Genomic DNA, 26,347 nt, shown 5'->3' with positions numbered 1-26,347 from the left:
ATCTTTTGGTATTCATCCAATAATGTGAACTTTAACCTTGATTTATAACCAATCAAGATAATAGCCGTTTCAAAGAGATCGAACAATTTGGCACGCAGAAAGTTTGCCACAGTGCTCGGCGCCGTTCAAGACGTCCACCGTGATCAAGCATGCCCGAGGTGGTTCAATTGCCCGACAAGGCAACCAGCGCCCAAGCTGAGGCGACCAGCACCACCAAAAAGCAGATTCCAGCTCAACGACCCAACCTGGCGACGCCAACTAGCCCTGTGTCACGACAGGCACCAACTGCACAATCACCGGGTCCGACAAAATCGCAGCAACAACCGACCTCACCACAACCTCAACGAGCGATTAGCACTGTAACTCCATCTACACCTACGCCTCAATTGAGGTCGACAGCGTCATCGAATGCTACTTCGAAGGAAAGCAAATCGAATTCAAAGTCGGGACCAGTTGCACAATTCCAACCACCGGTGCAGCGCCGCAAGTCATCGATGAAACCTGTCATCAAGACAAAACCCAAACTGCCTACGAAGCTCAAGGGAAAACGTGGGTCGGAGCTCTGGCCCGAGCGAGAGAAAGTGTTTGAACGGTTCCGGAAGGAAAACCTAGTGATGCCTGTTCCGGAGGGACCTCTTGCGCCGGCCCGAGTAAACAAGGTGTCTGGCTACAGCGTCGATTTGCATTTGGTCAAGAATTGGCCGCTCACAGAGCAACTGGAAGGTGCCATGCTCACGTATGGCCTTCAGATGACGTTTTTCCACAGCCTCACAAAGCGATTCTTTGGCAACACGTGGCTCAGCCCCGAGCTACTCGACAATGGCAAAGCTGACGTCGTTGTTCAGATTTCTGTCGGCTTTATCTCGGATGTAGTCGATCCAAATTGTGTGGCTGTTGTCGAGCTTGTAGCGTTCGAGAAGGACCCGGCATCGTCTCTGACCACAGCGTCACATGGCTGCGGTTGGTGCTTGCTGCCAATGTTCGGCCAAAAGCTGCTGGGGCTGGCGCACGAAACGCTTACGGTGAACGTATTCGCAGGGTCGCCACGACACTTGTACGTGGTAAACCAGGCCGACTGGCAAAACCAAACCAAAGTCGCAGGTTGCAAGCTGCTCTATCACGTCCACCTCCACGACGGCCTCACCAAGCTACACGCGCTTGTTCGAAAGAACGAGATCGTGAGCTCGTTGGACAAGATACCCGGTTTGAAAGGCGACAACCTGGTGGGGAGCACCCAAGCAAACGTCGCGGTGTTTCAAATCCCACGGGAAATCGCGATGGCCGAGGACTTTTCGATCGTCGTCACCCCCGTCCAAGCGTTTGTGCATCTCCGCGAAGAGCTCGAACAAGACTTGATCGAGCGGCTTGCAAAAACGCGGAAGTTAATCCACAAAGATGTCGAGTCCGTCCACGGCGAAGTAGCGACGCGCGTCCTCAAGGTGGCTTTGCACAATGGACGGTGCTTCCGCACGCGCCAGCACACGGTGCCACTCAAATGCGAACATGGAAGCAATACACTGACCGCCGTGACCGAGTCCGTGAAGCTAAAAGGATACACGCTGAGTCCGCTCGTGGCTGTCGTCGTTCTACTGCAGTGCACAGTGCATTTTCGACTCGTGTGGCCAAAAGGCGCCAAGCCTAAGAATGACAAGGAGCCGTTGCCGACCGAAGACGTTGTTGTCGTCACGATAGGCGCGCGCGCGTTGGTTCCGAGCGACGGCAAGAAATTTTACTACCACGATCGGTCGTTGTTGCGAGATCAACGAGGTGCGAACAAAAGCATTTGCTTGAACTGGAAGAATCACTCAAGTTTACAGAGGACGAGCCGATGCATGTGGAGCTCATGAGCGGAACGAAAGCGCGGCCGTACTCGGACAATGTCATTTACACGTCACCTGTGTGGAAGAATGCGCTGAAAGCAGGCAAGCTCGAGGAATCGTTTGCCTCTTGCGACATGGAGTTACTCGTCGAAGGCGCGGCGATGTCGTCTGAGTCGGAGGGCGATGACGAAGAAACGAAGAACGACACCAAACCCGAAACCGATCGAGACGCGTGGCTTCGGGACCTCTACCAAAAAGCTCAACTGGATGCGGCGCTCGCAAGGACGTTGCAAGCACCATTACAAAAGTCCGCCGCCACGTCGCCGACAAAGCGCGCGACCAATCAGCCTCCCCACCATCCCCAGCATACCCTCGAATTCAACGACGTTCCTACCACCGTTATCACAGACGATCCTACGCCCAGCTACGAGCTATCTCGTGCATCCAAGTCGCTCCTGACTCGGCATGGGTTTTACGACACAGTCACGTCTGTTCCAGTTGACAACAACAAGCAGCATATTCCGCCCTCAGTCATGCGGCCGCTACCTCCCGTAAAGACTGTCGAGGATGAACTCAAAGACGGCCTGAATCTCTTGGAGATTCAATTCCAGTTTGCTGCATTTCGCGCCCTCGCGGTGGCCCCTTCTGGTGGCCCGCCAACGCCTCCGCTTCCGGCGTCATTGTTTTTTTCGTTTCAGTTTTACACGTTCGAGCCGACCAAGTCGGAACGTCTTGTGGTGACATCGACACCAGCCGCTGGCACGTATTTGCTCTGCCGAGACCATGCAAAGAAGCCGTCGCTGGCCATCCAATTCGAACTCCACACGACGAAGCAGTGTCCATTGGAGGCGGCAGCCTTCGCCACGTACCTGCTGACCAAGTCCTTGCACGTCGACGTGTGGGATGGTGACAGCTTGCTCCCACTCGGCTCGATGATTGTTCCGTTGCGTGAATTGATGCGGCAAGGCCAGCGAGTTAAGAAGTACCATGCTGAATTCGAAGTGCGTCGCTCGGCCGACGCCATGGCACCCGCGGCGCTGTCGGTGAATTCTTCCATTGGGGCGGTACAGTTGCTCATGAGCAACTTTGCGTCGTCGTCAACTGCGTGCCCGCCTGCAATAGTGAAGCCTGTTGGCGATGCGGATGCCACTGGCAACTGGCGGTTCGCCACTCCCCCGTCGTCCGACCCGATGTTGCTTCCGAAGGGACCGCGCCATCGAGTTCGAGCAAAACCACTTGCAGATTCAAATGAAGAGTTGAAGCAACTTCTCGTTCGTGAACACTTGTACGATCCCAATCCGTGCAGTCGGTCGGCCAAGAACTCGCACGGCAACAACCACACGCGTGGGCACAGCGATGCCACGTCGATTACCAAGGACGAAATCGAGCGGTTGTGCCGGAGGTTCCAAACACAGACCTCACGGAACAACAGGTTGGATGCGGTGGCGCTCTTGGCACTCTTTTCCGTGTCCCCGGTGAAGAACGAAGCAGCGGCGGCGACCTTTTCGTTGGCAGAAGACGTACGACAGGCATTTCTAAACGCGTTCGCTCGTGGGGTGGACTTTCGAATGATGTTTGACGCGCTGGACGCGAGCGGGGACGGCACTTTGACGACCGCCGAGTTCATTCAAGGCGTGTACACTCTCGGACCAGAATTCCAAGCGTGCTCTCCACACAGTCTCCGTGAAGTGGTCGATTCGTTCGATGCGAATCACGATGGCACGATCAACTACGTCGAGTTTGTGGCGTTCCTGAACAAGCACCTGCATCTGTCCATTCGACAGGAACTGCAAGCGGTGTTTGTCCGTGCGGCGCAACGGGGCGTGAATGTGGCTGCGTTGTTTCGACAACTAGACACGTCCGGGGACGGACAGCTGACGGCGCGCGAATTTGAAATGGCGCTGAAACATGTCGGATATGTCGTCGCGCCAGACAAACGCCAGGACTTTGACAAGTTCTGTCGATCGCTGGACGACGATGGGAACGGAAGCATTTCGTACCTCGAATTCATTCAGCACATGGGCCTCCAAACCCTGGCCACGGATAGCGTCTTGGCGACGCTTCTGGCGATCTTGAAACGCACGATTGCGAAAGGCGTCGACATCGGCGAACTCTTCTTGCACATAGACACCGACGGCAGTGGCGCTGTTTCGTACCCCGAGTTCATGAAAGTGCTGACCGATTTGGACCTGGACGGCCAGTTGAACGCCGCGATGCTGCAAGAGATTGTGCTACGTGTGGACAAGGACAAGAGCGGGAGCATCGACATCGCCGAGTTTCTTGCGTTTGTGCAAATTCCGTTCGACGCCGCCAAGATGATTCAATCGCGCTTGCGCCGCATCTTGACGAGGGCAGCCGACCAAGGCGTTAGTGTGCAGGACGCCTTTTCCCAGTTTGACCACGACGGCAGTGGCGAAGTGTCTGCCATGGAGTTCCAGGCGGCACTCAAGGCCCTCAAGTGTCCGCTCGGTCCTGCCGAGCTCAACGTTGTGCTGGACAAATGCGACGCAAACCGCGACGGGTCCGTGTCGTATAAGGAGTTCCTAACGTTCGTGTTCGGCCAGGACGCTTCGCATGTGTTGGCAAAGCCCATTCAAGTGCAGCTCGCGGCGCTGTTCCAGGAGGCGAGTGCGCGAAACGTCGACCTCGCTCAGTGTTTTGCCCACTTTGACAAGGACGGAAGCCGGGAAATCTCGACGGCAGAGTTCATGACAGCACTGAAGGAGCTCGGGATGCAAGTCGACGATAACGGCGACACGATGCGAGCTATCGTTGATCTCCTGGACAAGAACAAGGATGGTAAGATCAACTACGACGAGTTTGTTGCGCTGGCTACGCCAAGGACGCGCGCGAGGGAAGACCCACCTCCGATCAAGCTGTTCAAAATGCTCGAGAAAGCGCTCGCCGACGGGGTCGACGTTGAAAGCGCATTTGCTCACTTTGACAAGCATAGCACGGGGGCCGTGTCGTACGCCGACTTTCATTCTGCCTTGAACGAGCTCGGGACGACCCAATGGACTAGCGCCGAAATGGAATCGATCTTCAAGCATCTAGACAAGGACGGCGGGGGCACAGTGTCCCTGCGCGAGTTTCGAACGTTCTTGGACGTCACCCCCGCCAAGAGGTTGAAAGCCCTTTTGGTCAAAGCACAAGCGCAGGGGGTAGCGATGGCCCAGTCGTTTGGGCACTTCACAGCAACAGATCGCATCGACTTGGCTGCGTTCGAAGTCGGTCTGGCAAAACTCCAGTTTACTGACTTTACCAAGAACGACATTCAAGGGCTCTTTGCCACGATCAACACATCCAAATCTGGCCAGATCTCGATCGAGGAGCTCGGTGCATTTGTCGGCACCACCCCGCCCACAACCACCACTGCCGAGCCAGCCATGGTCGTATCCCCGATAGACAAGCTCAAGGAGCTTCTCGTGCGAGCGCGGTCGCAAGGCGTCGACATCCATGCCTCGTTCAGCCACTTCGACAAAGACAAAGATGGGTCGATCACGTATGACGAGTTGGACGTGGCGCTGAAGGAGCTGAACTTCGATTTCACGCAAGCTGACATCGACAACATTCGACAGGCACTGGACAAAGACGAGAGCGGCTGCATCTCGCTGGACGAGTTCCAAAAGCTGTATAGCCCGGCAGCAGCTCCTGGCAAGACCAACTACATGCGTAAAACAAGGTCTGGACGACAACAACGCCCTCCGTTGTCCAAGCAAGACAGTGCGTCGTCGAAGGTCGCGCCGAGCCTCAAGAAGCTCCAGGATCTCCTGCTGAAAGCGAAAGACCAAGGCATCGACGTTGCAGACGCGTTCAGCCAATTCGACACAAACGGGAACGGAGTCATTTCATTTGAAGAGTTTGACCGGACAATTGCGCAATTGGGGTTGGATGGATTGACAGCGGCGGACCTGGTAGACATTCGAAATGCTCTGGACCGAGACAAGTCGGGGTCGATATCAATGGACGACTTTAAGGCTCTGTACGAGCCGCTACCGTTCGCGAAGCCCCAAGCCCCGTCGACGGCTGGGGCCAACGGTGGAGCCAAACCATGGCTAGCCAAGAATGGATCGAAGAAGGGGTCGGCGTCTGCGGCCACGACACAAGACGCACCAAAACCGGCAGCGACTCCGATTTCTGGTGTGGCAAAGTTGGGCAATTTCTTGAGATTGGCAAAGGAAAAGGGAGTCGACGTGGATCAAGCGTTCAGCCACTTTGATGCGGACGGCAACGGAAGCATATCATATGTCGAATTCAGCGCGGCGCTGACGGCATTGCACCTCGAAGCAATCACAGAAACAGACGTGGACGAGATTCGATGCGCGTTGGACAAGGGCCAGAACGGAATGATTTCGCTCGACGAGTTCAAGAAGCTGTATGCCCTCCCCGATACAGCGCTCCAAGAGTCAAACCAACCGAACGCACCTGCAGACGCCTCCATGACCTCGCTCACTATGTTGTGCACGCTGCTACGCAAGGCACAGGCAGCTGGCATTGACATCGACCAAGCCTTCAAACACTTTGACGCAGATGGGAATGGAACGATAACGCGGATCGAATTCGCAACAGCCATCAAAGACCTCAGGCTGGACGGTTTGTCCGACGACGATGTCGCGACGATACAAACGACGCTGGACAAGGACGAGAGCGGGACCATCTCTCTGGACGAGTTTCAAAAGCTGTACAGCATGAACGAGCCCCCTGTGGAGGGTACGGACGTGACTGGGGTCCCCATCACGGGTGCTCCAACGGTCCAAAAGGGCAGCAACGAAGAGCATGATGCCGTCAAGCCGCCATCGTCGAAAGACCTGCGCGCAACCCATGAAACTGCAGGCAACGAAGCTGTCGAGTCTGGCGACTGCGACAAGCCCGTGAAAAAGGAACCATCCACGGAAACGGTGGCGGCTGCGACTGCCGTCGAGAAACTACGCGAGTTCTTGCTGCGTGCACAAGCAACTGGTGTGGACATTGACCTGGCGTTTCAGCATTTCGACGGTGACGGGAACGGTTCGATCTCGATCACAGAGTTTGACGCGGCCATGTTGGAGTTGCACATGGACTCGTTGAGCGAGGCCGACGTGGCGGTGATTCGAGAGGCGCTGGATACGGACAAAAGCGGCATGATTTCCATGGCGGCATTCAAGAGGTTGTACGCCGACTCGCCATGGCCAGATTCGACTTGGCCAGGAGGAACGGACCAGCCCGTGCATGCGCCAATTGCCGAAGAGTCTGCCTCGATCCAGAAATTGAGCCGGTTGCTGCGGGAAGCCATCGAAAACGGCGCGGACGTGGCGAAAGCTTTTGGAATGTCGGATGGACAGGACAGTGCGATGTCGTACGTTGAGTTGGACGCAGCGCTGATGGAGCTCGGTCTGGACGACTTAACGGAGGAAGACATGGTCGTGATTCGAAACGATTTGGACGGGCAACATGCCGGGGCGATTGCTCGGAGCAAAATCGCAGTCTTGTGGATGCAAGAGCACACCATGCCAGCAAACGCAGAGCGGAAGCATCCACCGGTATCCAGAGAAGGGTCGGCGAATTCCATAAAGGCGGCGTCAAGTGACAGCGACGTCGAGGCAAAGGCGACTCAGCCTCCCTTGACGAAACAAGCAAGCTCAAACTTGGATGAGCCAAGTAGCGTTCCGGCCGAGGACAAGGATCCATCGAAAGGTGACAAGCAACTAGCTCCAGCAGCCGTCGATGCATCCACAGGACAAAACGAGAACCCAGGCAGCGCAACAAGTCCTCTGGAAGGGTTGCGTGCGCTGCTACTCAGGGCAAAGGACAGTGGGGTCAACATCGACCAAGCTTTCCAACACTTCGACAAGGACGGCAACGGCGCGATTTCGTACGCAGAGTTCAAGGCGGGCTTGAATGAGCTCCATCTAGACGGATTCAGTGATACCCACGTCGAGAGTGTGATGCATGCGCTGGACAAAGACAACAGTGGATCGATCTCACTACAAGAATTCAAGAAGCTGTACAAGCCGCCACCAAAGTGCGGGCGGGATTCAAGCAAGGGTGCATCCAAGCCTTGGCTTGCGAAGGAGGCATCCAAGGCACAACCAGACAACGAAGTCAAGGCAAAGGCCAAGAAGGAAGCTTGTGTCGCTCTATCGGTTGCAAATCCTGCGACCGCTTCAAATGCAGACGTGACCACTGCCGGTGTGGATAAACTCAAAGTCCTCCTTCTTCGCGCAAAGGAGAAAGGCGTGGACATCGCTGCAGCCTTTTCGCATTTTGACGCTGACGGCGACGGTGCAATCACCGCAACCGAGTTTGAGACTGGCCTAACGTCGCTGCAATTCGATTTGTGTCCAGATGACGTGGCTGCGATTCAAGCGCATTTAGATCGCGACAAGAGCGGGGTCGTTTCCCTGAAGGAGTTCCAGGCGCTGTACGATACAAGCGGGGCAGGAGGATCACCCGAGTCGTCGACGACAGCCAAATCAACCAGAACCGAGTCGGACAGTACAGTCACGAAGCCCCCTCTAGGGCCCGGGAAGCGACCGTCCATCGCCACAAGTTCTCGCCAACAAACAGCAAAGCGGACGACACCTTCGTCCCCGTTGCTGGACCAACTCCAGAAGATCCTGTTGTTGGCGAAGGACAAGGGCGTCGACGTGGATCAAGCATTCGCTCACTTCGACACAGACAGCGATGGCCACGTGACATATGCCGAGTTTGACAAAGCTCTGGCCGAGCTGGGCGTCGTGAATGGCGAAAGGGACGCTGATGAAGTCCATCGACTCCTGGATAAGGACCAAAGCGGGACGATTGCCATGACTGAATTCAAGCAATTGTACTCGAGCAAGACGTTGACGGTGCCAGAAGAGACGCATCCCCCACCCCGATCGAGCTCTCGAAAAGTTGTGAGTGCAAAAGAAGGGGTATGTAGAGAGGAACCGTTGGAGACCCTTCGCGCGCTGCTCGTCCGAGCGCAAAGCAAAGGCGTGGACGTGAGTCAGTCGTTTGCCCATTTTGACCGGGATGGAAATGGATCGATCTCGTACGATGAGTTTGCATCAGCACTGAAACAACTCCAGGTCGATTTCACACCCGAAGATATCGCGACGTTGTGCAAGACACTCGACAAAGATACCAACTCGTCCATATCTCTGAACGAATTCAAAAAGTTGTATCAAGTCGTTCCCCCGTTGTCCAAAATGCCCTCGAACGGCGCGAGTATCGAGACGAAAGGAGCATCGTCGGACAAGCCATCGTCCAGAGCGTCCAAGTCCGCTACGTCCGACGTCTCGTCGAGCGAATCGTCCAAGTCATCACAGACCCAGCCACCGGTTCAAACAAATTTCCGTCGACCACAGGACGACAAAAAGAAGGAAACAACTGCTCGTCAGCGAGATGGCATCGCCATGGACACCACCGTCATGCCCGAGTATCGCTTCAGTGCCGAGCCAGAAACGCGCATGTTGGAAATGAAACTGCGCAAAGCAGCCGTGGCGGCCTTGGCCCGCGGGGTCCCTGCCACGGCGCTGCTCGGAAAATACACTCAAAAGCCAACTGGTGAAGTCCTGCGAGTTGATTTTGTCCAGTTCTTGATGGAACTCGGCCTCAGCGTCATCGACGACCTCGGGACAGCAGGATACATTTGCGACGTGCCACCCGCCACCATGTACGACAAAGTGTACGCGCGGCAGCTCGAGCGGCTGCGCCAATTCCGACACCACCACCGAGACAGCTCCATGGCCAAGTCGCAGCGGGAACTTGTTCGAGCGGCATCCATGTCGAATCATTTGGTACCTACGCACGGCCAAGCCCAAGTCGACGCATTTCTCGCGCAGAAGAACAAGATGTTGCAAGTCGTCCAATACTACCGCGACGGCCACAAGAAGGCGCTTATCCACGCGTTGCTGCGGGACCACGTCACAACGACGATCCATGTTTTCCCCAGGTTTGGCACCATGCTGTTCTTTGAATTTCCCGTGCGAAACCCGTACGGTCACGCTGAGCGATTTCGAATCGAATGGCACGATCCCGAGCTTGTCCTCGTCTTGGATGCCGTCGAGTGGCGATACTACCGCGACCGCGTCCCAGTGTGTGTCGACATGGGTGGGGCCGGCAACGTCGAAGTTGACATGATTGACGATTTGCACGAGATATTGCTGGAAGGCGGTGATGCTGTCGTGCTGCCTTTTCGCTTGATGACGCTGCAGATGCACAAGCAATCGCGAGTTGTCCCGGTCTACGTCAAGAGTGTCGCCCATGGCCACGTCGTGTCGGTGCTGCAAATCCACATTCAGCCACTCGCATTTGTGTGCCACCGCACCCATCGCCTGTTTCACGCGGCCGGCGGCATCCTCCGCCGGTGCTTGAAGCTTCTTCCTCCAGGCCTCGACCACGACGACTGCACGTCGAATCAAGCGCCTTCCCATGGACGACGGTGCAATCGGGAAAAATTTGTCGCGTGTCCCGACGCGGGCGTCGTCGTCGAGACAAAGCCGATCGAGGTAATATTGCGCAACATGGGCCGTTCATCGCGAGGTGGTGCATAGCACAAGCACATGCCGCAAGAGATTTTTGTCAAATATCGTGTCGGCGAGTACCCCGCGAGCGGCGAATTTTACTTGCTGCTATATGAAGATATGTATCATGCCGTGCTGTACGAAATCTGGCGGCTCTGCGTCCAGTCCATGCTCCGGTATGCCCTGTCGACGTCGTTCCGATACTCATGGGTGCGAATAGGTTGGACCTGCATGCGACAATGGGCCAAGGCGTACGCAACGAGCTCATCCTCAAGGGGGACACGATGCCGCGTCGAGTGCGATGTTACAGCTCCCAGCCAGGCAACGTTCACGTGCGCAACGTCGCTCTTTCGTGTCTTCTTCTCACGACATCGACGTGTAGTTCAACCCCGAACTCATCTTCCAGCTCCTTCCGCACGTTTTCAATCGAATTGAGGTGCACTTTTGTTCGATGGAGGTCGGGGCGACCCAAGTCCTCGTCAACGTCGTGGGTATGTCCATCCTCAGCCAGAGCTTCTCATCACGCGTTCATTCGGGCAAGTAGACGTTGACAGCCACGAATTGGTGGGGTCCTGGCTGCTCCATGCCAACACGACCGAGCCGATTGTGACCAAAGTCTTCGATGTGGCGTTGCCGCTCGGCGTTCCCGTTCTCAAGGTTGGCACTTCTTTGACGGTATCGCAGCACTAACGAGCCGAGCATGGTAGAAAATTTCGTACCGGAACCCATGGGACGACGATCGCATGTTTGTGCTGAGATCGAGCGACACGACCATCATGAAGCCCCGCGAACCGACGCTGCGCCTGCCTGGCAACGCAGACGGGTTTTTGCGCCTCGCATTTGCTCCGTATTCGATTTCGTGCACGAAAAAAGTCTACTTGTTCATCAACGACGGCACGGACCAAAACGAAGAATGCCTCCTCTTGCACGTCACGTGGACGGATCACCAGCGAAATTAGCGGCATCAGATCGTTTTGTCACCTTGCAAACCGCTCTTCTGCGGCGTCGTGAACCGTACATCCACCAAGCTCGCAGACGGTCGTTGTCCAAACTGTAAATTAGCAAGCACATCATTCCTTCATCGATTACGCCGTGACCAGGACATCCATCGCTCGGCGCACGAGGACTTGGTTCTCTTGGAGCAACTGTAGTTCCGTCGCCGCGCGGTGCATGTCGTCGACGAGCTGGATGGTGTCCGCGGCAACTCCGGACGATTCAAAGGCGTGGCGGAGGACTGGATACACAGCCTGGATGTCGGAAGCTGACAGAGGCAGCGGTAGCGCCATCGACGTCACGCGGAAGAACACGAGCGAGCAGACTATCCCTAGAATAACGTTGAAATCGCTTTCGACATCTTGGACGCATTCCTCGAGGGAGCGCCCGAGTCGCTGCTTGAATGCGGCGACAATCGCCTTTTCCTTCTTCCGATCCAGCTTCTTGGACGGAATGCCCATTGCCGACGCAACTTGGCTGATATGCTGCATGAGGTCCGCCAGCGACGCGCCTTGGGCAACACGCCACAGTTCGACCACCGTTGATGCATATGTCACACGCTTCTTCAGAATGCGTTCGTGGCTGGGAGATAATATTGTCATGGTAGGTTGAGGTGAATGCGGGTCAAGGATAGTCGGCACGCCTTCCAGTTCGAGCTGGTGGTGCTCATTGACGTACTGAAGCACCCATGCGCTCAAGTCAAGCCCCGTCGACCGCACAATCGCTCGCTCGATGACTGCTAGTCCTTCCGAGCCGTCGGTCGCCATGGCGAGTTTGATAGTCAACTTGTTGATGGCTTTTTGAAATACAACGAGGTGTCCAACTCGGTCGTGAAACCCGGCCTCGAATCTTTCGGTAAGTTCGCGGCGAATGTACGAATCTCCTCGATGGATCGTCGTTTCTGCTTTGGCTGCCGCCGTGGCGAAACAACCTTCCACCGAGTCGTGCAGCGACTCGAGCAAGGCAGCAACAAATTCATCTTCGCCCTCGCAATGGTCAAACCACGACATGATGAGCTCCACTTGCTCGTCGTGCGTCAGGTAAATTGTGCGGTGGGGTGCAGCCTTGCCCTTTGTACCCGACGCCTTGCCTGTCGAAGGTTTTGTCTTGTTCGCCTTCGAGTCAGAGGATCCAACCTCCAATGCTCCATACGCAGCGTGCGAGGCGCGCACCTTCGCAACGTCTTGGAATTTGTCCATCGTTTGCGTCAACACGGCGGCGTTCACGGCAAACACCCCGCCAATTTGAACAACAGAGGTCACAGGTGACATTTTCGTCTGAGCTTTCACTCGATCCAAAGCTTTGGTCAGCAGCTTCGCGGCATTCTTGGCATCCATGGCCGACGACGGCAATTCTGACCGCACGTCGAGCCAGGTCGAGTTGCGGTCGTGATGGAGCCCTTCGACCACACCTTCCAAATGCAAGAGCAGCGCTCCAGAGACCACGACGTCGTCCAAGTCAATGCAGTCAGGGAACCGCTTCTTGAGAAAGTCATACGGCCGACTGGCGACTTGCAACTGAGCGGCCAAGGCATGGGGCAGATAGTTGTTGGCGATGAAGAAGTCATAGATGGTTTGACGCTGCGACTCGACAAACGCAGTAGGAACAAACTCCCGCCCGCGAAGATGGCCTTCCACAGCATGTGATGCAATCAAGTCCGCCAGCGAGGCCGCGACAAGGTGCTCGTCCAACGCAGGGGATGACGCGGCTATCTGTCATCGGCATTATAATGGACCGGCACAAGGTAATCTGACCTCGGACAGCAATGTGGGTCGTGTGAGGGCACGCGCGACGTCCCCAAGTCGCTCGAGCTGCGTTTGGACGTAGGAGGAGGTGTACAACACAGTGTCTTTCAGGTGGACGTTGGTGAGGACGGAATCGAAGCGAGCATGGATGGCGTCGCGCACAAACTCGACAGGGACGCCGTACTGCTGCGCCACCTGTCCGATGGTGATCTAATCGGATTCAGACACTTAGAACACGATAGAGGGTGCTTCCAACCTACAAAGCCAGTGTCCTGCACCACGCCATCACGCACATGGGCCATGATCGTGTCCAAATAATTGTCCGATATCAGTTCGTCCCCGACCAAGTGCACGTTGTTCGTTTGACTTTGGTTGTTCACAATCTCCTTGGCGTACTTTTCAATGTAGCTCATGCCAACGTTGATACTGATGTGGAGCTCATGCAACGACACGCGGCCGGCATGTGACTGCACGTGCTCGAGAATCTCCTTCTGGAGCTGACCGGGGGTCAGCACGGCCTTGGCATTCGACGTGAAGATGAGCTCCACCTTTTGCAGCGCCTGCAGCTTGATAAGTATGTCAATTATATTCCGCTCCGACAGGAGGAAGACTTCTTTCTCTTCCTGGGCCACCGCCAGTTCCCGTTGGAGCGCGCGGATTTCGTCCATCGCCAATTGCCCAATGTGAAAAAAGCAGCGAAAGGTGATTATCCGGTTAATGTGTTATCCGTACATAATGCTGGCTTCAGATAACTTCAAGGACAGCGTGGTGGGTGCCGCTACCTCCGCCGCTGCCGCCGTACTTTGATGACGCAAATGCCATCCTCTCTGAACATGGTGTCGCACCCAGCACATCATGCCTTGGACCTTTTGCATTGTAACCGGTTACCACTGGCCTCCGAAACCACTGACCCATGTCAGTTTCCAAATGAACTTCTCCAAGTTGTTGAGGTCGACGCCTCCGCCGCCCCCGATGGAGCCTCCTCCACCACATGCCGAGCGTGCTTCTCCCACTACCCCTGCGCCAGTAGCTCCGATCGACACGACCAACTTAATCCTGCAAGAAATCTTGATATCTGCACAGGATACGTTGGGCCAACAGGCCTCGACCAGTCCACTCCGCCGCGCGTCGACGTCGCCAGTGCTCTACCGCACCGAGTCTGAAATTTCGTCCCTCAACCGCTCACCCCGTGCGCGAGACGCGTCGTCATCAAAACTCTCCAAGCGTGCCTCAATTCAAATCATGGGCTCGTCCACCGACTCGACAAAGGGTCGCCTCACTCGCGCGCCGTCCATTTCGGTGCCCAACCTGGACCGAACCCAATTCGACAAAGACGTTGAGTTAGTGCTATTCATTGACCAGCTCAAAGCCGACTTGAACCGATCGCAGCAAGAGGTTGAATCTGGATCATTCGTCCACCAACGTCCAACCAACGTCATGTAGGTGGCCAAGCTCCAGAAGAAGCTCGTGGATCGAACTCGCGGCATCGACGTAAGGCTTACCGCGATTGTATCCGTGCTCCTTCCCAGCCAACTCATGGCCTGCATCAACTTGTCCTAGGAGGAAAAAGTGGCCCAGGAACACAGTATGTCTGTCGAATTATAAACGAACCAACCGCTCTGGCACGAATAGCTCGATACCTGGAGGAAAAGGTGCGCCACTTGGAGGCTGAAAACGCAAGACTCAAGCAGGTGCGTGGCCTTCAAAGCATGAGATGCCGAATCGTCGCCTGATCTGTGCCGTGCGTGCAGCAGGCCCAACGCCACCAGCTCCACGATTCAGACAAACGGTCCGTGATCTCTTGCCCTGACATTGCGTTATCTTGCAACGTAGGCGGCTCCACGACTTGGAGAGCGCCTTGCTTGAGGCCAAGCGCACGGAAGAGCGCGCGCTGCACCTCGTCGTCGCTGCCATTGGCAAGGTTCGGCTTTCGAATTGTGAAGCAGATCCTGACGGATGGATATCCCAGGCACGGTTGGAATCGCTTTTGAACAACCCATCGCTCGCCGACCTGTCGCTCGAAGACAGGGTCGCAGCTGCCTGTACCACCGCGACACGCGCCAAGTTCAAGGTGACCGCCACATAAACGGCCGCAGGCGTGAATTCAACAATTCCTCGATGTATAGAGCAAGCTGTTGTCCACGACGTCGGCGGCATCTTCTCCGCGCCCCTCTTCCAAAGACCCAAGAAACCTCAACGACATGGATGCGCTAGAAGCGCGGTCGAAGCAACTGGACCTGCTGTGGAAGCAGTACGTTCGCCCACTGCTTCATCCTCCACCGCACGATCGTACGATCTCTTGCGTAGGCATTGCAGCGAGCTCCACACAGCACCGTCTTCATTCACCAAGTCGCTGCGGCAGTAGCTATATCGCTTCGTCCACAAGTCCCTGCCGGTAGCGACAACCCGCGCGACCTCATCGACGCAGCGCAGTCGGAAACGTACACTTATTCTTTATACGACTTGTTAATCGACGACCAACACCTTGAGCATGTTGGTCGACCCCGCACGTGCTTCTTGCATGCCGTGGATTGCCACGACGGCATCGCCGCGCTGGATCCATCCGAGCTGCTTGCCAATGTCTGCGGCACGGTACAGAATCGAGTCTGTGCCAATCATGGACCCCATCACGCGGGCGTACGTGCCTTTGAGGAACCCTTCCGACTGCCGCGCCGTCTCGCCGAGCGCCGTCAGGACCAGAATCGGTTGCGACGGTCGGTACTTGGCAATCAATCGCGCCGTCGTTCCGGTTTCTGTGAGCACAACAATCATCTTGGCGCCCATGTCGATGGCGGTCTTGACGGCAGACGACGCGATCGCTTCCTGCGTGCTCATCGCACCGACGCTTTCAAGCACCGAGTTGCGAAGCGCTTGGTACAGCTCGTCGTAGTGAATCGCTCCTTCTGCTTGAATGCAAATCTTCGACATCATTCGGACCGTCTCGACAGGGTAATCACCATTGGCGGTTTCCCCGCTGAGCATGACGCAGTCCGTGCCGTCCAGGACCGCGTTCGCCACATCCGTGCACTCGGCGCGCGTCGGGCGAGGGTTGTGGATCATACTCTCAAGCATTTGCGTTGCGGTGATGACGGGCTTCCCGGCAATGTTGGCCTTGCGGATCATCATCTTTTGGGCCAAAAACACTTTTTCAGGGGGAATTTCCATGCCCAAATCGCCACGAGCAACCATGATAGCGTCCGTCTTGGCCAGGATCTCGTCGTAGTTTTCCAGGCCTTCTTGGTTTTCAATCTTGGCAATGATCTTGATGGCGCGGCCACGAGGTCCCAACACCGCGCGGATGTTGTCGATGTCTTGACCACAACGAACAAACGATGCCGCGATAAAGTCGATACCTTGCACCAACCCAAAGTTGACAATGTCGTCTTCATCACGTTCCGTCATCGTCGGCAGAGTCACTTTCGCCCCGGGGAGGTTCATGTTCTTGCGTTCCCCCAACACAGCGGTGTTGGCCGCCTGCGCCAACACGGACGTCTCGCGGATTTCGGTGACGTTGAGCACCAACGAACCGTCGGCGACTAGGATCGGGCTTCCAACCTTCACGGACGTGGTAAGATCTTCGTACGACACTGCAATCTTGGTTTCGTCCCCGAGAAAATCGTAATCGGTTGTAAGTTCAATAATGCTGTCCTTGACAATCGTGACTTTCTTATCGGGAGTGCTGAGAAACCCCGTGCGGATTTCCGGGCCCTTCGTGTCGAGCAAGATAGCGACATGCTTGTGGGGTCGAGACGCGATGGCAGCGCGGAGGCGGGTCAAGGTTTCGCCATGTCCCTTGTGGTCGCCGTGGGAAAAGTTGAGGCGAGCGACGTTCATCCCGGCGTCGATGAGGGCAGTGAGCTTCTCAACGGACCAGCAGGCAGGTCCGATGGTGCAGACAATCTTGGTGCGACGAGTAATTCCGTCCGTGCTTCCCATAATATGGCTGAGCTCCATGCGCTCGCCGCGAAGTCCGATGGCACCCGTCATGGCGTTGAGAGGGAGGGAAGAGAGGCTGAGCGACGAAGTCGAAATGACACAAATCCTTCGGACGTACAATCTTTGTCGTATCCGGATAAGATTCGCCCCCCCTCGACAAGAGATTTGGGACAAACCCAACGAGGGAAAATCGCCTCCCGAGGAAATGCAAAAACGGATTTGGGCTAGAAAGGGCAGCGAGACGCCAGGGGCGGCGACATCGCGTGGCCTTCAACTCGTGGCATGTGTAGGTTACGTTGCGGCGATTTGCGATTCCAAAGACTGATGCTCGTGAGGGATAGGCAAGCAAGGTCCAGCCACATCAGCGGGGATAGTTCGAATACATGAATCCTCGCAACGCATCCAAGTTTCACATGTGACAAGAGGCTCTGAATTTGGACCATTCGAAGGATGTTGTCCAGGTCCTGCAGCGAGTGTCTTTGTGGTCGTGCCCATGTGCAGATTTTATACGAAAAAAACGTTGTGGTGCAGAGACTCGACGCCACAGGAAATCTCGCGGATGGGTGCGACCCAAGGCAGGCCGTCCCCGCGGGAAAACCAGCACCTGTCGTGCGCACCCAGCAACAGCACCAATCTCGGTGACAATTCGGGTTCCTGTAGACATAGTCACGTGGGTCGTTCACGTCTCATGGCGTTGGCTTCGTTCGGCCCGAAAGTCCCGACGACATTTTCCCAAACGAGTGGAGACCCGATCCTGCCCCAGGTGTGCTACGTGCCCTGGGGGCTTGTGGCGGTCGACCGAGCCATAGGAGCGGCGGTTGGTGCCAGGCAAACGTCGATGCCTGCACGTCTCACGTCGTTGCGCCAATTAGTTGCGGGTGGAACCCGGTGGGACATTTGGGTAAAACCCAATGGACATGTTCCCCGAGAAAATCCACCACCGCCGGAGCGTCCTCGATCCATGCGCACTAAGTTTAGCGTCGCTAACACATCGGTTTCGACGCTATTTCGAGTCGCATGGACAAACCAGTGGCATCCTTGCTCGTGGCATGACGGAAGTGTATGGGGCAGAGCTGCAGCACCCCGTGTTCCAGGCACTGGACATCACGCACAGCTTCGCCACGATCGAAAGCTTCGAGTCGAGGATCCGACACGCCCTAGAATCCCCCAAGCACTCGTTCCAGACTTTTCATGACAGTCTACAGGTGATACCCGTCCAAGCCATTCCATTGCATTTGACGATGACGTTGCAGGACCTGTTTGCAAGCCTTCAGAAGCTCAAGATGCAGTTCCGATCCTTCACGGTGATGGACACGCCAATCGAACCACAAATGCATTGGTGGCCCTTACCCTTTGCATGTATTTACAGGCGAATCGAGGTCTGCACATTGACAATGCCACGTTTGCACGATGGCGCGCGAAACTCGAAGACGCGCACACTGTCGAGAAGTCGTACCTTCAAACGATCACGCAGCTGCAAACCCACGTCATGGAGCTCCAGCACCAGAAACAAGTTGCGAATCGAACATTTGAAGCTGAATTGAGGTCCATGGAAGCGAAGATTTCTACGCGACTGTCCACAACGGAGCTGGCCGAGTGCGAGCTCATGTGGGAGCACGAACGAGAGAGCCTCTTGAACGCCACCGCGTCGAAGATCGAGTCACTCGAACAGCATGTCGATGACCTTCAATGTACGTTATGCACGTGGTTGCCACGTGGAAGTGAAAGACGATCTTTGTGGCCCAGGTCAACTCCATCAGACCGGCGACTCGTTATATCAGCGTGAACGAAGACTCAAGTATCTCGAGCAAGTGATCGACGACAGACCTCCGATTCCGATGCGCCCCGCGACACCGTCCGTCGTCGTGACAACAGGGCCGCCAAAGGTGCCCGCACCGCTGCCGAAGCCGGCGGTAGCATCAGTGGAAGTGCAAGTGGACCTCCGATCGCCTCCAGTTCGCCCTGCAAAGCCCAAGTCGAATGCTGAATTGGATCAAGATATGATCCTCCATGAACTGGATGCGATTCGCAAGTTGCTGGACCGCGACATGGTGGAAGATATCAGCACAAGCGGGGCATGGGACCAAGTGCGGTCCTGTGGTGTCCTTGCCTCAGTCGTATCGATCAAGCAGCGCCTCGTTTCCAGTCACGCCAGGATAAAGTTACAGAAGTTCCCGACAACACCTACAGCAGACTGTCCGTCAAACAATCAAGTCCTTTCTGCACGTCAAAGATCACAGCAACCAGCTACACCCGAGACGTCATCACTGCCTCACTCGATGCACGATGTCTTGACGACGAAGGCCAACTTGAAGCTGACCCAACGCCCCAAGCAATCCGTGCTCCCTACAGTCCAGAACCGATCCAAGAGTGCGATGAGGAGGCCACCCGTCTTTACAGACGGATTCCCTGGCAACGGCAAGAGCGGATCGGGCGATAGACTCTTCAGCCTTAGCTTGGATCATCCAGGCGCACCGTCGCTCGCGATTCTCAGCAGCCGCGAGCGACACCCCAGCCGCATGTAAATATCGCGTTTGATTGGCTGGACGTATTTTATCCGGTCGCTGCAATCTGATATCCGGGGGATGATGGGATGGACGTTACCAAGGGGCGCTTTGTACTTGATTTTTATATGTAGGCGTATTCAATCGATGCACGACCACAATAGAAAAAGGTATTTGACATTTCAATACAATTATTGAGTAACTATAAAAAATATATTACATGACATGATTTTGAATGCCGTCGTGAGTACATGGCGAACCGTGCGAGCAACAAGTTTGTCACTCGCGCATTCTTCCGCGACAGCCGCCGCGGAGTTCTCGGGGCCGACAAAGCATGGGACGGCACTCAAACTCCCGAACAGAGACCTACTCGAAGGAAGGAGAAGCCCTTCGTGCTTCGTTCAATGGGTCTCATCACGACACTATCCTGGACAAGTTGATGAAAGTCGTGCCAACGCGAAGTCCATCGGGATCTTACGACGACAACGATAGCCGCGCGTCACTCATCGTGTCGAACGAGAACGAAGTTTATGATTTACTGACGTTCAATAATCGCGGACACTTGATGAACAACTTGCGTAAACCGGAGCGACCAAAGAAGGCCGTGACGTTCGCCACAACGGACTTGGAAAAAGTCGAGTGGGTCACCGAGATGCAGTACAAGTGCCCAGAGAAGCCACTACCGTTAAATTTGTTTGGGACACGACGCATCATCGGGTACGAAGAAGAGGAACAACTCTTGGCCCCGTCCTGGAGCAAAGCTCTTCCCTACAGCCCCGTCGACTTTGGATGTTACCAGATGCAACTGCTAACGCGGGAGAAAACGTTCTTCCTCATTGGTCCTGTGCAAATTAACCACGTGACGTGCATGGGCGTCGCATGGAAGACGTACTGGGCTGGTCTCTCGTCGGGCCTCGTTGTGTTCTGCTACGACGACGACAAAGACCAAGTGTTTGCGTGCCCGATCCATAAATGCCGCGTTCAAGTCCTCGACGACACGCAACTCAAGCTGTTCGAGGTCGCGGGTCTCCGAGAGGTCGACGAACTTTTTCTCAAGTTTACCAACTCGGCGACCATGTACATGTGGTTCTGGGCGATCCAAATCGCAGCTGCCACACCGCTGTACTCAGACACAGACGTGCACACGAAGGCCCTGCGTAGATTTCTGGTCAAGTCGCCGCCAGTGGCGGTCAATTCGATGAAAGCGTGGTCGAACTTCACCAACAAGTTGGGACTGTGCAAACCGCTCCCGCCTGCGCCGGTCGTGACGCTCCCGTTCACCTTGCACAACCCAAAGCCACAACATCCCTTCTGCGGGCTATCGCCGTCGTCCACATCAGGTTCATCGATCGGGCGGAACGGAGCTGGTGCGATCCAGCGCCGCCTCTTGTTCATCCGGCACGCTGAGTTCCACAACGTCCATTTCAAGACGGCCGACGCGGAGAAAACAATCACGGACGAAGGTGAGGCTGCAGCGCGGCGCACAGGGCAGTACCTTCAAGACCTGATTGAAGAGGCAGGGCTCACATACCAAGACGTGCAGCTCGTGTATTCGACCATCACGCGGACGATCCAAACGATGGACACGATTGCGAAAGAGATCGACAAGGCGGCGGGCGTGTACGAAACATTCAACCCGTACGAGACACAGTCGAACAAAGTCAACCGCGTGGCTCGGCACGAACTCGCGCTGCTGCGAGAAAGCGTGCCGCATGGCCTGTCCACGTCCAAAAAGTTTCTTTGTCGGTCCGCCAAGATGGCGCTGGCACTTCAGACGATCTGTACGGGCGAAGTGACGTACCCCATCACGGTTGTGATTTGCTCGTCAAGTTTTATTCGGTATTGCATCCACCAGGCAGCGTACGGCGTCGGCTTCATCGCGACGCGGGGCGAGATGAACCAGAGCATCGCGATCGGTCATTGCAGCATCACGCAGATCGACGTCGATCACGACCATGCGCTGCACCTGCGCGGCGTGAATCAAATGGCCCACCTGTCCACGTGTGCGACGAACCCGCAGGAAGACGCCGTAAACGATAGATAGGACGAATGGATGGTTCAAGTGTAACTGAATGTGGTCGTGAAACTGAGGAAAGCGAGTGAAACCGACCGCGATGCCGCCGCGCACGGGGCGCAGGCAAGCGTCCGTGTTCTCGTGCGACGAGATCGGCGTCGAGCAGCTACACTCGCTCAAGGAAAAGTTTGCCGGCGGCGACTTGACTGAAGTCGAATTTGTCCGCCTTTTTCGCGAAACCATCGATTCGACCTTGAGTGAGACGCAGTTGACGGATTTGTACGCCGATCGTTGCGGTGGCGGCCGTGTTATCCTGTTGGTAGGTTCCAGAAGATCGACGCCAACTCGGATGGGACGGTGAGCTGGGACGAATTCACCAACGTAATGACGTCGAAAGGCATGGTCGACGCTGATCACGTGGATGTAGTACATGTTTCTCAGTGGCAGCGACAACGCCATCTCGAATTTGAGCGACGACATGAGTTGCCGGTACATCACGACCCAGCCAGACAAGGTACAATGCGCCGGAGCTCACTTGGCGTCACGTTGTCTGATGTAGGTTGTGGATGTGGTGGAGGCTGGTGGCGGCGACAGCTCGGCTGTTCGACCGGCAAACAATCACAAAGACATCATCACGCGCATCGTTCCACTAGATAAACCCCATTTGTACGTGACGGCAAGTCGCGACGGCAGCGTGCGCACGTGGAACTCGAACACGCTTGCGTACCAAGTACGTGCATTCGGGTTGCATGACGCGCGTGATGTCATGGCAGACGACGATTGCGACTGGTCGCAACTGGATCACCGACTGCTCGTACATGAAGCGGTCAAATCGCTTGGCTGTGTCGAGCATGAACCGAACGCTGGCGTTCTACGACATGTCAACGGGCCAACCTGTGGGCGACCTGTCCGAGTACTCGAAAAAGCAGTGCATTCCACTCTGTTTGGAGTACGTGGAAAAGCCGAGCGATGAAAAAGAAGCGCTCGTGATCGGGGACGACACAGGCGGCATCACGGTACGCCGTCGTTGGACGAGATGGATGGACCACGACGGTGCTGGCCAGGTCATGACCACGTCCAATCAATGGTCCAACTGCGATGGCCGCCCTGGCGCCCACCAGCTCGAAACGCATGGCTTTTCCACTCGAGCCAAGTACAAAAAGCACACGTGAGTATTGACATCCATGCACGAATCGTACTCGAGCCGTGACTCGCGTGTGTTTGTTCGGGGGGCAGCGACTGGATCACTCGCGTCAAGTGGGTGCACGACATGCGCGCCATCGTCGCCACGTCGCTCGACACCAACATCTCGGTGCGAAAACTCCCCCACGTGCGCCATGCATAGTCACATGGATGGATAGATCATCGACGTCGAGCGCATGGTGGCCAAGTTTGAATATTCCAAGCACAAAAAGGGCGTGTTCGACCTCGTCTGGTCGTCGACGTCGCGTCTCATCGCGAGTTGCGGCATGGAGCGCGACATCTCGATCTGGAATCCATACTCGTCGCAGCGCGCTGTCGCAACGTTGCGGGTCCGTCCGATGGATCGACCGCGTCGTAATCGTGGAGGGGTCGACGTAGGGCCACACGGCGTCCGTGCTGCACCTCGCTTGCGATGACGACAACTTCCAGATCGTGTCGGTCTCATCGGACAACATTTTCAAGGTGTGGGACATCCGGAACCACCGATGTTTGCAAACGTTTGCCGACCGATTCAAGTGCGTGTGTGCACAAAAGGGTCGATGGATGGTGACAGCCGTCTAGGAGCACAGGCGGAGCAGACAATCGAATCTCGTCGCTGCTGTTTGACCCCAAGGTGCCGGGGCTTATCAGCGCCACGACCCACTTGGCCAGGTGGCCGCTCAAGATGATTTCGTCCGAAGAAGCCGAGCTCATCACAAAGAAGGCGCCGTGCATTTCGTGCTACAACTCGGTGTTCAACCAAGTGCTGACAGCCGAAATGAGCGAAGAAGGCGTTGTGAAGACGTGGAGTGTACACTTCCTTTGCTACTCCGTTGTGACTTGCCGACGTGTCGAATGTGTAGGCGGAAACGGGGGAAGAAGTGTGCAGCTTCAACAACGCGCACGGCTCGAGTCCAGTCACTGCCATGTCGTTCGACTGCGCCGGCCGCCGGCTCATTACCGGCAGCCACGATGGCGCCCAGGTCAAAATGTGGAACTTCAGGTGCATTGCATTGTGGACGACCGAGGGACAGACACGCGTTGCTTAGCAACGGGGCGCTCGTAAAGCAATTTCTCAAAGAAGAAAAGAAGGCTACCGAACCCCACGTGTCTCCGTTTTCGGTGCCCCCCCCACGCCCGCCGCGAGTCCGCGATATTGTCGTTCTGCCTGACGCGTTTGACGCAGAGAAGCTGCTGGATGGCTCCAGCTCGAAGCTACCGAGTCCGACCCGGACGACCCTTAAAGCTTCGAATCCTGACACGACGACGACGCCGCATCCCCCATCGACGCCGTCCACGTCGTCGCAGCACCATCATCACCACCAGCGGTACCAGCAAAGCGAAGTCACGTGCATCTTGGACATCGAGCGCAACGTGCGCGTCGGCATGGGTGAGTACATTTGCCAGCGCTTCGTGGTCTCCGTCGGGTGGGATCGCAGGATCTACATTTGGTTGGACTCGAATGACGAGGACGAGCCCCTGCCAATGTGGATCATCGCCGCCACCGACACATCCAAGTGCCACACAGATGACATCCTGAGCGTTGTGTACATCCCGCCAGCGACATTGGCCACGTCTGGCTTGGATGGCAAGGTTGATAGTGTCGTTCACGGACATGCTTCTCATGCGGTCGCTTAGATATTGCTGTGGAACTTGAATTCGGGCGAGTTTATGTCCCAGCTACACCAGAGCGACGGAGCGATCGAGTGCATGATGTACTGCAACAAGTTGGAGCTCCTCATGGCGGCCGGGGACGAAGGCAAGCTCATCACGCTTGACCGCGTTTCGTCGGTCAAAACGGAGGTTCGGCAAGCACGTCTCATGTGCGCCATTCCTTCATGGATGGCGACTAGATACCGCTGGAGCACCCCACTGGCGAGTCCGTCGTTGTCATGGCGTGCGATCGGTGCGGTGACAACGTCATCACGGGTAGGACAAAGTTGGCCGACATGTCTCAAATCGAATTGGATGGTCAGGCGACTCAGCGGGGTACATTCGGACGTGGGGGCTCAGCGTCTCGCTCAAGGACAAAGGCATGTACTTTGAGCACGGGTGTCAGTGGCGCGTCGGCGGCGGTCGCATCCTCAGTCTTAACTTTATTGAGGTCAGTGCCGTCGAGCCATGACAGGACTTGATTGTGATTTAGAACACGCGTCAAATCGACCTGTTTGTGCTGGTGTCGAGCGGGAACGGAGAAGTCAGCCTGTGGACACTCGACAGCGTGCAGGTCGGCGTGTTTGGACGCCACAAGTACTGGCACTTGGGCAAGCCATCCACGTACAGCGCGTCGGCGCCTCAAGCGAACGCGCATGCAGGCAAACACCACAAGCATTTCATCCCGAGTCGATCCATTGCGGCCGCACTGACCCACACGCAGCACATGGAGTCGCAGCTCGCGGAAGACTCGATGCCGAAGCCTGGTGAAGTGTGGATCAGCCGATCTGCACACCACCACAGTCATCGCAACTCGGTCGACTTGATGTCGTCACAGGTCGCGTCTACCGTCGGCAAGATCGTCACGACGTTGTTGTTGAGCGCTTCAGGAGACGAAGCCAACTTGCTCATTCGGAAAGCGTCCATGAGCATGGCACGGGACTCGACGTCCGATATCGCCGACATCATCACCGTGATCAAGGTATCCAAGGGTGAAATCTTGGCGTGGGATGGCATTGCCCAGCAAATCAAGCAGAAGACACTCAAGCTAGAAGAGTTTGTTCGGGACAACATGTGGACCAAAGACTCGCACTTTTCGCAGTGCATCGGGCGGTGCTTCATGTACGTCGTCGGCATGGAGACCGCGCAAGAGGGTCCTCATGGTGCGGTTGGGTGTAGGAGCACGCACGAAAACACGCCGTACAAGTGTCTGTATGTGGCCATCAAGTCGGTGCACATGGTAGGCGCATGGAGGTGGTTGGTGCAGAAGAACGGTGGTTGATACGGGTGACGCGTAGAGAAATACCTCTGAAGGCGCATTTGCCTTCGTGGACACGGAAGGCAGTCGCCATCGAACGCAAATGCTAGACTCGGCGGTCACGACGCACTCAAAACTCAAGAGCGTTGCACGGACACTCATCTCGGCGTCGACTCGATTGGGGCAGAAAGCGACCCACAACGCGGCCCTGTTCGTGGCATCATGTGGAAGTATTCTCATCGAGAGGCATGCTGTAGGCGGACAATGACGGCAAAGAAGCACCTTGACAAGGACATGAAAGGAATTGCAGAACTTGTCCCGACAAGTGGACACAACGGACAGCTCCCACAAACAGTCAGCGGCAAGACCACCACCACGGGAATCAAAGACGCCGAAAAAATCTTGGGACTGGCAAAACCAAGCTTTGTCTGCTCGACGCTGCCGCTTCTTCGCCCGAAAGAAAAGCACGCCATGGGCGGCAACCCTCCCAAGCGCTCCAATATGCGGTCCAAACTCGATCCGAACGCCGACTTTCGACGGGTGCATGACCCGCAAACGATTCCCAAAACGGCAAAGGAAGTACTCGAGCAGAGACACCGGCAGTTCGACGCTGTCGGACTGCAGTAGCATCACTCCATGCGGCCGAACGGGTGCGGCATCGTGACTTCTTGCCACGACTGCAATGGGTTCCAGGAAAGGCATGGGCAACGATGTTTAAACAAAGTGGTTTAATCGTATGGTTTTAATCCCCCAGGT

The 26,347-nt window shown here is 56.0% G+C and overlaps 7 protein-coding genes across 9 annotated transcripts; 5 read left to right on the top strand and 2 right to left on the bottom strand.

Moving 5' to 3' along the window:
* The first annotated feature begins 107 nt into the window (after window positions 1-107).
* Window positions 108-13,045, top strand: H310_00592. Of its 2 annotated transcripts, XM_008863428.1 has the most exons (8): window positions 108-1,054; window positions 1,102-1,767; window positions 1,818-10,291; window positions 10,337-10,482; window positions 10,527-10,638; window positions 10,689-10,797; window positions 10,851-10,963; window positions 11,014-13,045. In XM_008863428.1, exons 2-8 carry the CDS (start codon window positions 1,278-1,280, stop codon window positions 11,263-11,265), a joined length of 9,696 nt encoding a protein of 3,231 aa, XP_008861650.1. In that variant the 5' UTR covers window positions 108-1,054; window positions 1,102-1,277; the 3' UTR covers window positions 11,266-13,045. The 2 variants fall into 2 exon arrangements, with proteins under 2 accessions (XP_008861650.1, XP_008861649.1); XM_008863427.1 differs by having other exon boundaries at window positions 108-1,767.
* H310_00591 (hypothetical protein) lies at window positions 11,167-13,717 on the bottom strand. Its single transcript, XM_008863426.1, has 3 exons — window positions 13,305-13,717; window positions 13,054-13,254; window positions 11,167-13,011 (listed from the first exon to the last, which is right to left on the bottom strand). Exons 1-3 carry the CDS (start codon window positions 13,710-13,712, stop codon window positions 11,392-11,394), a joined length of 2,229 nt encoding a protein of 742 aa, XP_008861648.1. The 5' UTR covers window positions 13,713-13,717; the 3' UTR covers window positions 11,167-11,391.
* Window positions 13,718-14,016: 299 nt separating this feature from the next.
* H310_00590 (hypothetical protein) lies at window positions 14,017-15,409 on the top strand (the record flags this gene model as incomplete). The annotated part of the gene is made up of 9 exons (XM_008863425.1): window positions 14,017-14,439; window positions 14,488-14,535; window positions 14,605-14,629; window positions 14,677-14,735; window positions 14,796-14,833; window positions 14,878-14,965; window positions 15,014-15,115; window positions 15,171-15,295; window positions 15,352-15,409. 9 exons carry the CDS (start codon window positions 14,017-14,019, stop codon window positions 15,407-15,409), a joined length of 966 nt encoding a protein of 321 aa, XP_008861647.1.
* H310_00589 (pyruvate kinase) lies at window positions 15,081-17,080 on the bottom strand. Its single transcript, XM_008863424.1, has one exon. It carries the CDS (start codon window positions 17,029-17,031, stop codon window positions 15,511-15,513), a length of 1,521 nt encoding a protein of 506 aa, XP_008861646.1. The 5' UTR covers window positions 17,032-17,080; the 3' UTR covers window positions 15,081-15,510.
* Window positions 17,081-17,899: 819 nt separating this feature from the next.
* H310_00588 lies at window positions 17,900-19,563 on the top strand. Of its 2 annotated transcripts, XM_008863423.1 has the most exons (4): window positions 17,900-18,185; window positions 18,234-18,284; window positions 18,350-18,671; window positions 18,727-19,563. In XM_008863423.1, exons 1-4 carry the CDS (start codon window positions 18,030-18,032, stop codon window positions 19,503-19,505), a joined length of 1,308 nt encoding a protein of 435 aa, XP_008861645.1. In that variant the 5' UTR covers window positions 17,900-18,029; the 3' UTR covers window positions 19,506-19,563. The 2 variants fall into 2 exon arrangements, with proteins under 2 accessions (XP_008861645.1, XP_008861644.1); XM_008863422.1 differs by having other exon boundaries at window positions 17,900-18,284.
* A 255-nt stretch (window positions 19,564-19,818) lies between these two features.
* H310_00587 (hypothetical protein) lies at window positions 19,819-21,528 on the top strand (the record flags this gene model as incomplete). Its single annotated transcript, XM_008863421.1, has 1 exon — window positions 19,819-21,528. One exon carries the CDS (start codon window positions 19,819-19,821, stop codon window positions 21,526-21,528), a length of 1,710 nt encoding a protein of 569 aa, XP_008861643.1.
* Window positions 21,529-21,598: 70 nt separating this feature from the next.
* On the top strand, window positions 21,599-26,218 carry H310_00586 (hypothetical protein; the record flags this gene model as incomplete). Its single annotated transcript, XM_008863420.1, has 19 exons — window positions 21,599-21,777; window positions 21,822-21,879; window positions 21,926-22,012; window positions 22,058-22,228; window positions 22,272-22,514; window positions 22,563-22,666; window positions 22,735-22,810; window positions 22,860-23,030; window positions 23,080-23,216; window positions 23,263-23,491; window positions 23,544-23,683; window positions 23,730-24,273; window positions 24,319-24,483; window positions 24,534-24,609; window positions 24,657-24,784; window positions 24,827-25,455; window positions 25,513-25,573; window positions 25,632-25,801; window positions 25,849-26,218. 19 exons carry the CDS (start codon window positions 21,599-21,601, stop codon window positions 26,216-26,218), a joined length of 3,738 nt encoding a protein of 1,245 aa, XP_008861642.1.
* Window positions 26,219-26,347: the final 129 nt, after the last annotated feature.

Source organism: Aphanomyces invadans, assembly GCF_000520115.1.
Source record: "Aphanomyces invadans strain NJM9701 unplaced genomic scaffold supercont1.1, whole genome shotgun sequence".
Taxonomy (NCBI): Eukaryota; Oomycota; class Saprolegniomycetes; order Saprolegniales; family Verrucalvaceae; genus Aphanomyces; species Aphanomyces invadans.
Note: the sequence above shows the minus strand (reverse complement) of the source record. Positions and strands in the feature narration are given on the sequence as shown.